Source organism: Brienomyrus brachyistius, chromosome 1 (assembly GCF_023856365.1).
Source record: "Brienomyrus brachyistius isolate T26 chromosome 1, BBRACH_0.4, whole genome shotgun sequence".
Lineage (NCBI taxonomy): Eukaryota > Metazoa > Chordata > Actinopteri > Osteoglossiformes > Mormyridae > Brienomyrus > Brienomyrus brachyistius.
In genome coordinates this window covers 22,765,411-22,775,148 of record NC_064533.1, presented here as the reverse complement: position 1 = coordinate 22,775,148, position 9,738 = coordinate 22,765,411, and the positions used below count along the sequence as shown (strand labels likewise).

General features: G+C 46.4%; 1 protein-coding gene across 1 annotated transcript; it reads right to left on the bottom strand.

Moving 5' to 3' along the window:
• Positions 1–153: 153 nt before the first annotated feature.
• On the bottom strand, positions 154–8,974 carry LOC125747627 (ralA-binding protein 1-like). Its single transcript, XM_049023040.1, has 9 exons — positions 8,963–8,974; positions 8,217–8,694; positions 7,194–7,543; positions 6,183–6,344; positions 5,599–5,730; positions 4,868–4,972; positions 3,689–3,810; positions 1,643–1,763; positions 154–698 (listed from the first exon to the last, which is right to left on the bottom strand). Exons 2-9 carry the CDS (start codon positions 8,569–8,571, stop codon positions 477–479), a joined length of 1,569 nt encoding a protein of 522 aa, XP_048878997.1. The 5' UTR covers positions 8,572–8,694; positions 8,963–8,974; the 3' UTR covers positions 154–476.
• Positions 8,975–9,738: the final 764 nt, after the last annotated feature.

The window sequence follows — 9,738 nt, the reverse complement described above, 5'->3', positions numbered from 1 at the left end:
TTGTTTTCGTGAAGAATGGTCTAAGAAGCTAAAATCCTTCCCCTAGTCATTAATGATCGGATAATGACGATGAAGGGGGTGGTGGTTTCTGTTTGTTTATAGCTGAAACGGAGCACCAGCCTTTGCCCTTGGTCTGCACGCAGTGTGTGAAATGTGCAACAATCTGTCCTGGTTTGTATGTCGAAGGGTGCCCCCTGCTGGTGGTGTATGCACCATTTAGACCTTACTGGAACAATAAAGAGAGCAGCAGCCAGAGACCCCACTGGTGTTGAAGTAACTTGTTGAAACCTCGTGAAGAGGAAAATTAACATGCATTTTGTTGTGAAGCTATATTTAATGAACCGGCAGATACCAAAGACTCATCTCTGGCTTAGGAGCTATGGTACCAGCTCTTGACATGACGATAATAGGTTGAGGACATCCTTGGAGTGTAGGCCCCACCCCTGTGGTGTGGTAGCCATGATGACAGTGGTTGTTTATAGCGATGGGGAACGTGGTCCACAGGTTCTGGTGGCTCTAGTTGCTGGGCTCCGCGGTGGCCTGTCTGTTTCTGGCCGGTGGGGGAGGGTCGGGGGCGGGGGTCCTGGCTGCCTCTCCCGCCCCTGCTGCTCACTGCGCAGGAGGCGCAGCTGGACACGCAGCTCGATGATGGCCTCCTGCTCCTTATAGATGCCCTGCGTCAGGTGGGTGTTCTTCACCTGCCGTAATGAGGGAGACGTGTTCGTGTTATATGCGTCGGTAGCTGTTCCTGACCTATTACCATCGTTTCGCAGTATTTGGGAACATATTTTACTGAAGTAGCATAAGAGCTAGAAACAAAACAACATATAGTTCTGTGATACTGTTATTCCTAGACTTACATCTAGGTTATGTACCAAAACTATGGACGCAAGTCAATCTGGACGTGTCTCCATCATTATAGGGGAAAAGTCAAATATACTTTGACAAAAGATGTAACATCATACACCTAAATCTCTATGGTGGTAGTTATTGGATTGTTTTGCCAAACAATCGCAACAAACCAATAACACTGCCGCATGCTGCACTCATGATAACATACAGATGTTAGTGAGCATATTTTAAGTCTCTCGTGAGGGCATTGATTGAGACGTCCTTACTGATATTATGGGAGTACCATGTGTGTTTAGGGGGGTGGGGGGTTGGGGCTGAAACCAAAACTATGCCCTTGGTCTCCTGAAACATTGTTCTAAAGGCCCTTATGGGATATATGTATGATGAGACGTTACTCAATAGGCTGGGGGTGGACAATTTTATGCAGAAAGATCTGGGGTGTGTGCAGGTTTTCTCTGTAGCTCCCTAATTAGATTACTGATTGGTTGAAATGTCATCCCTGGGTTTGAACAGCTGACCTGAAGGATATCTGAAAAACCTGCATACACACCAGCCCTTTGCGATAGGCCCAAAGTTGATGTATCAATACTTCATTGATCCCTCAATTTGATCTTTTTTGTAGAGTAAGTTGTCCATGAAGGGCAGTCACCCGTAGCGGCGCCCAGGGAGCTGGGGGTTAAGGGTCTTCCTCAAGGACCTGTAGATTTGAACCAGCGACCATCTGATTACAGGAACACAGACTTAGCCCACTAACCCACACGCTGCCCCCAATATGGGAATCTGCCTTCACCTCCAGTTCCTCGTTCTGCCTCTGCAAGTCCTCCAGGATGTCCCTGAGCTCCTCCTCATCCTCGCTTTCACTGTCGCTGTCGGAGGAGCATTCCTCTGTCTCGCAGCGCCCAGGCTGTCGGCTTTTGGGGGGGAGGGGGGTAAGGCCATCAGTCAGGATGTTTAGCAGCTACATGGATGGTGAAATTCTGCAGTTTAGGTGAACAGCGTTTATGCAGGTCAACAATCTTCCGTTAATAGGTTCTATCGGTATTTATGCCATGTTTAAATGAGGTATCAATAGCTGATACAGGTAAATGAGGCCTAAAGAAAAATATTACTCCGTTACAGTAGTTGCTCTTATCTAAAATCAATGCTTAATTTGTAATTACAAATTACCAGATCAAATATAATAAATATGAGGCACTACGAACAAAGCTGGCCATACGACCTCAGCTTTCCAAGAACATGGTCTTTCATAACCATAAAGAATGTTGCTAATCTATGCACAAAAGGGAACAACAGTAGGGTGAATAATTACTCCTGACAGATGAGGGCTTCACACAAGCTACTCATATAAACTATCAACCTGTATTAAATATACCTTTTATGTTAAAATGCAATTGATATCTATATAGATGTAAAAGCACATCTGAATTGCTGACAGAAAAAAAAAGTTTCTATACATAATATATACATAAAAATAATATTGTTGGACACTTGAATTCTTTGACATTACTGACCCAGACAAAGGCCGAAAAGACACCAAAACGTTGGTCTAATAAAATCTGCATCTAAGTTCGAGTGTGCAATGTTTTTTTTTTTTAAAAAAAAAACATATTTCTCAAATGATTCTAAGTATTATGACTATTACCAGATGTGTGCACATTTTGAATTCAGTGCCATCATCTTCCACAGGAAAAGAAAAATGTAGATAACCCAGCATTTTTAATCCTCAGAAGAGCACATAGCTTTTTAAATCTATCTCTGTTCGATTGCGGAATGAAGTGCGCGGTTTGAGACGTGGGGGCTTTTGCCTTGTAACGTCAGAGTCCAAGCCGTTACACGTATTACGGAATATTATTTAGCACTAACGCATAGAGAATGTAATCATTAGGACTCTTTTAAGAAGCTGATGAAAGCTGTGTATAGAGTGACCTTGTAATCTTTAGAGAATGCAGACCAATTACTGCTGTGCACAATGTGAGGTAAAACAAGTATGAATTACCACCTTGTGTTAGCTTAGAAGTTTCTGTATCTGTTAGCTATTTTGTTAGCTTTTGATGTATGAATATGTACTTTATTAGTGCTGCAGCTTATCAGTATGTTGAAGGACAAATATATTATTGACCCTCTAGTCAAACAATGTGCAACAAGCAGAAGCTGCCAAGGTTTGCTACAGAAGGAAGGGATTCGCCTGAGTTCACCAAAAGTTGATGTTCGGCCGAGGCACCGAACAATAAAAGAGATGATTGTCAAACATATCATCTAGGGTTGTGAATCAAGGGAGAAAACAACGATGGTGAATGGTTGAGGGAATGATGATGCTTGAGTGACGAGATATTGAAGAAAAAACCACAACAGTATCTCTCGTTTACATGTGGAGACTGCGCCGTTGGTGTGGCATGCTCTCGACAGCATGTTTTTGCGTCTTAATGTGGATGGAGATTTTCTGTAAGAACAAAGGTGAAATGCCTTGGTCTTCACAAGCTTGCGTGCACTCGATTTCACCTTCAGATAAATGCTGGATTGGTTGAACTAAATACTGTAATGCATATATTGCAAATATGGCATTTTCTGGAACAGGATCTGGCTCAAATAAGAACTATCTAAATTGGCACGTGTTTTTTTTTCCTTTCGAGAAAGCAGCATCAGGCTGTCCCTGTAGCAACTCGGGGTTAAGGGCCTTACAAAATGACATCATTTTGCTGACCCTGGGATTCAAACTGGCAGCCTTTTGATCCCAGGTACAGCATTTTAATCTGCTGAGCCACATCCCAACAGCACAGACGTGTAGTCCATTAGCAAACCCAGGGGGCGATTACCCCTGTGTAAGTGTGCCCCACACCTCTGCAGGTCTGCAATCTCAGCCCGTAGCCGTTCGATCTCCTCCTTCTCCGTGGCGATCTGCCTGCGGAGGCCCTGCTCCAGCGCCAGCAGCTCCTCCTGCTCGGTCAGGATCTCGTTCTCCTGCAGGGGGCGCAAGCGCCTATGTTAAAGTGCAAAGGAAGTTTCTTCCGGACAAACCGCGAGGCCACATCTTACGAGCATGCAATCTTAGGCCTTGTCCGCACGTACACGGGTATTTTTAAAAACGTAGCATTTGGCCTTTCGCCCCCACACGCAAACTGTGTTTTACGTCGCTGAACACGGAGCTTTTATAAAATCCCGTCCAGGGTGTGGATTTTCGGAAACTCCGTTTTCAGTGTTGACGTGTAGACAGGGAAAACGGACTTTTTTGGCTTGCAACGTCAGATTGTGCGCCATTGTCGATTTTGTTGGACGTCAGAGTACGCGCCGATCGCGATCTACATTATTCATTTAATGGTCTAGCACAGGGGTCAAAACCTTTTTGAAACTGAGAGCTACTTCGCTGGTACTAAGCCATACGAAGGGCTACCAGTTTGAAACGCCCTCCTAAACTTATCTAAACTTCATGTATAATAAACATGTTTTAAATGCTTTTTTTTTTTAGATATTGTCATTTTCAAATCTACATAAATGCACATGTAATTAAAGAAGAATAGTAACAGGATAAAATTAAATTTTAGATGCTGCTCACTGGTGAGTTGTGCTATTTTTAAGAACAGGTCCGCGGGTGACTCGTGTGGTCCTTGGGGGCATCTTGGTGCCCATGGGCACCATGTTGGTGACCCCTGGTCTAGCGGAACTGGTAATAAGCCTTCTGATTGACCAACATGGCTTCTCAGTTAAAGTTATATCTCCGCCTGTGGCTTTGGTATGCCCTTGACTGCATTTTAGCGTTTTCATGTGGGTGGATGTTTTTTTTTTTTTAATAACTGAGGAGGAAAAACACAGTTTTTTAAGAATATTCATGTGCATGTGGACAAGGCCTTAGTTTCTTTATAAGATCTAACTACCATGCTACAGAACTGAATGGGCTGTATTCTTTGGTCTACGGGTCCATCCGTTGTAAACCATCTACCCCAATGTGGCAAAACGTGGGCAGGGGATTATAAAACAAAGTGAGCATCACAAATAACCACCAGGGCTGGTATTTCCATACCTGGGCCAAGAGGGTGTTGATCACCTCGTCCTCCAATGTCTCCTCCTTGGACAAGTCTTCTGAGGGCTGACCGCTGAGCTCCTTGACATCCTCGTCCTCACGCTCCTGGATTTCCGGAGAAGGTAATCGGTTATTAGCTCAGATCCTTCTACACTACACTATAACATCTGGTAACAAGAAGATCCAAAACTGTGGTGGTGTACAGGGCCGACAGTAAAACTCCAATATCAATAATAATCAAGAATATCAATGCTGGCAGGTGGAGCTCTTAAACAAACGCAAAACTTATATACCCAAATAAACCAGGAAACAATGTGGAGGAAATCAACTCCTAAATCAAGTGATTGTTTTTGGTCATCTATTCAGATCTCTACTTAATGCTTGTTTGAAGTAGGGTGTGTAGCTCATTAAATAGTATCAGGACTGGTAACTGGAGTTAATATCCATCTATTTTCTGTAATGGCTTACCCTAATCAGGGTGGCAGGGATCTGAAGCCTATCCCAAGGCACAAGGTAGAGAACAACCCAGATTGGGGCGCCAACCCATTGCAGGGAACATTCAGACACCTACAGGCAGTTTGGCGACTCCAACTAACCTCAGCACATTTTTTAGACTGTGGGAGAAACCGGAGGGAAATGGTAACCTGTTGTCTTGTGTAACGGTCAGATGAAGTTGATTGGTCCGTTACCCTTACAGCCCTACAGTGGATAGGTCGTCCAGCAGAACTTGCCTGCTTCTCGGCCTCCCGCAGCTTACGCTTCAGTGCCGTCAGGATGCGCTGCACCTCCCACAGCCGCTCCTCTTTGGATGGGTCCTTCTCCCCGACCCGAAGATCTTGGTGCAGGCTGTTCAGCAGGAATTCCTGTTCCATGAGAAGACACAGACATTTACTGGAGCGTGAGGGTCGTTTAACAACATTAACTGTGCCTTACACCCCCAGACAGTCCACATTTTTGCTCCCTCCCAGCGTCCAACTCACTTGCACCAGATATTTGGTGTTCTTGATTGGCTGGGAGCAGGGAGGGAGCAAAAATGGGGATTGTTTGGGGTTCCCCGAAGACTGGGTTGAGAAACACTGCCTTGAACAGTCTTACACCCCTACCCCCCTCCCATGGATCATAGAACCTTCTAGATCAGGGCTCAATCACAGTCACTGTCCTCAAAATTTCCCAGCCTTCCTTTACCTGTGGGCCAGGTACGAAGCCTCAGTGCCCAATCAGAATCTGTAATTATTAATTACTAAACTAACTATCCAGGAGAACTGAAAACAAAGCCTGGATTTGGAATCGAGGGCCAGATTTGCTCTAGGCAGACCTGTCTTCGGATCTCCTCCTCGATGCTGTCCGCCGTGTCGGGTAGGCTGGGCACGGACGCCACGTTGGGCCACCTCAAGGGGCGAACGGCAGGCTTCAGGGACACAGAACCGAAGAGCTCCGGCACGTGAGTGAGGAAGACGTAGAGGACGCGGTTCCCGATCTGTGGGGATGGGGGCACATGGACCATCAATGGAGGAGGCGCTGCTCTGCTCAGTCCTGAACCTCAGACAGCGCTCACACCTTTTTCTTAAAGTCATACACATTTTCAAAATGTTGTGTTTGATACTTTATAATGCCAATACTCTCTATGCCTAAATAATAGCAAGTAGCCTATCAGAGGCAGCAGATTCATAGAGGTACAGGAGGTAGAACCTCTAATATTTTTGAGGGTAAATTATGAAACAACTCATTGCCACCATTTTGTCATTTAAAGACATATTTCTATCTTCAGAAAAAAATCACCATTTTAAAGCTATAAGGTATATTGTTAGCTCCTAAATTGTATTAGTCACTAGCTACCAATGAACCTGATAGCAATGTAATTTCCTTTTCTGAATTAACTGTTTTAATTAAGGAGTACAACATTATATACATTTAAGCCTGGTAAAGGTGAGGCACCTTTAGTATGAAATGTCTTTCTCAAAATAAAAGGCACGCTGCCTTAACAGAATATGCTTCAGTGCTTTTTAGTTTATTGCCCAATAGTATTAATTAAAACCAAGAAGGCCTGTTTATTGAAGAACCAACCGTATAACGAATAAACAGCAACGATGAGAAAGAATGCACATAAAAACATAAATTAACCAAACTGCCTGTAAAATGCCAGACTTCAAGCTAAGGTTCCAGACGCTGAAATGGCATTGAGTCCTCTGTGACACTGTGAGTCAATAATCAAATTCTCATCAGGATTTAATTTAATAAGAGCTGTTTTTTTTTTATTATTAAAAAATATTCTTGCCACCCTGTGTCCCACACTGGCTATATATCCACCCCTCCCTCTATACCTGACCTTCACCGTGGGGTTGAGGACGATGGAGATATTCTGGATGTTCATTTTGGTGTCCGCCTCCCTGCGGATTATATGCTCCATGTGGGTGAAGAGCCAGGCCAGCAGCAGGTGGCTAGGTGGCGCCACCAGGTCCAGAAGCCTCCGGAACTCGTGCACTGTCTCGACCTGGGTGCTGTGGTCACACGCCTCCTCGAAGCACGGGGCCACGTCCTGTCCCAGTAGATGCTCTGGAAGCTCCCGGAGATACTGCTTCAGAAGGCTGGCCACCGTGTGGGGGTCCTGCTCCCCCAGGCGGGGGGGTGCTCCCCGGTCATATGCGGCCTTCAGCTCTTCGACCTTTGACTTCACCCCTAAGAGTGCATTTGAATGGCGGGGGGGGGGGGGGGGGGGGGGGGGAAAGGAGAGCTACTACATCATGCATCAGACCTCAGAAACCAAAGTGTCATTTCTTATAAATTGTCCTCAACACCATAGAGTAATCAGACTAATCGCCCCAGGGGATCTTGATGCTCGTTATGAAACATACATTTCATGAGTCTAGTACAGGAGCCTCGTCCAGTCAGGGACGTGAATTCGATTCCTGCCTTGGCTGCCCATGCAGGTTTTGCATCTCCCTGTGTGTGCTTGAATTTCCTTCCACGATCCAGAAACAACATACTGTTAGCTGAACTGGCAATTCTAATTATAGACATTGCCATGCAATGGACCAGCATCCCATCCAAAGCACCCCCTGCCTCACTGCCTCGACTTCCCAGCCCCCCCCCCATTACCCTGTTCCACATAACCCTAAAGGAATATAGATGAATCAGGCTGGAACGGGTATCACCTTTGCCCAGGTGCGTAGCTAGAAATTCTGGGCTGCAGAAACTGGAGTATATGCCTTTTTTTTTTTCATATTCAGGGGCCCTAATAAAGTGCTGGGGCCCCTTAATCCGCTAGGGTATCCATGCCTCTCTGGTGGCCCCTGAATCCGCTAGGGTATCCAAGCCTCTCTGACACTCGTGCCTTTGCTGTAGGGCTCACCTGAGATGCGGTAGATGCCTTCGCACATGCCGTGGTTCTCAATATGGTCCACACATTCTCTGAAGATGGCCGGCAGCTGGATGCCGTCGCAGAGCACTGTCCTTCTGACCGCCTCGGCCAGCGGCACTCCGAAGACGGGCCCCGGTGTGGGAGTCGCCACGGATGGCGCCTCCTGCTGGGCACCGGGCTTCTTCTTCTGCTTCTTCTTCTCCTTCCACTGCTTGACCACGTCGGTGGCCGGCGGCTCCTGAGAATCCTTGTCCTCCCTGATCTTCTCCTTCACCTTCAGTTCCTTGTCCTTCTTCTTGGAGAAGCTGGGCTTGCGGAAGACGCGGATGGCTCTGGAACGCTTCATGGCGACGGGGAGACTCGGTCCCCCCTAGCGGCGACCTGGGGGCGACGGAGCGGCACGCAGTCGGAGGGGTGTCTAGATCTGCACCCGAGTGCAGTGGAAGTGCGCAGAGGAGGAGACTGCAATCTGGGAAAAAAAAATAACGAAAAGAAAAAAAAGAGGTCAGGTTTCAATTAAAGCGCTGCCCCAATTTGCTGCTGGCTTTTTATAAACTGCCCTCTCAGGCTGCGCAGAAATGCAGTGAAGATGCAGCGGTAATCAGGACAACCTGGACATGCACGCTGCCTCTGTGACACCCTCACTCTAGGCCTAGTTACGCACCACGGGAACAGGTCATGCTGGGAAAAGCCGATTTCTAAGTCCCCCCCCCACCCACACCCACACCCACACTCACATTCACACTCACGAGGCTCCCAGGATTTTGGCAAACTGGAGCCACATGACCGGTACAGAGCTCAGCCAGTCAACACTGAACAGGCCCACCATGCATAATTCCTGGGACCCTGTGACGCACAACCCCTCCTATCTAGGCCATATCCGCCCCCCACTCCCTCCAAACCTCAGAAAAATTCCCAAGTTTTCCCCCCAAGAAGGCAGGCCCGATGCTGGTTATTTAGCCTACGCGTCGAAAGTTTTTGCTTATGGGTGTATCCTTTAGAAAATATTCAGCTTTTTAAACATTCATTTAAGTGTATGAATATTTATGAGTGATGGTAAAAATTGATTTCAGCACCCGCAGGGTAATCTTACATGACTAATGACTGACTGATTCAATTTGTTTCCCATTGGATACTTTATTGGTGCCTGTTAAATTAGACCAATCAGTGAGTGGCAGTTTATCGACATCACACCCCTTTATCACATCAGTAATTTATGATGCAGCCCGTCCATAAGTGGTTCCTCCCAAATGTCATCCTTCAGGCTTTTGCCCTCCACCCACTCGATCACTACCAACTGTCCCTACATACCGCTTCTGGCTTCTCCAAGCTCCTGCCAAATGATTCCACACGCTCAAGACGTGGGCCTTCCGGAAAACTCCGTCACAAGGCCGTCATCTCTGCTCCACAGAAATACAAATGCAGCCTGGAAACATGAAATGTGTACATTGTTCTTTTCCCATTTCCTTCCTCTCCTTTTCCTTGTTACACTTAGATGCTTTGATAAGGAGCA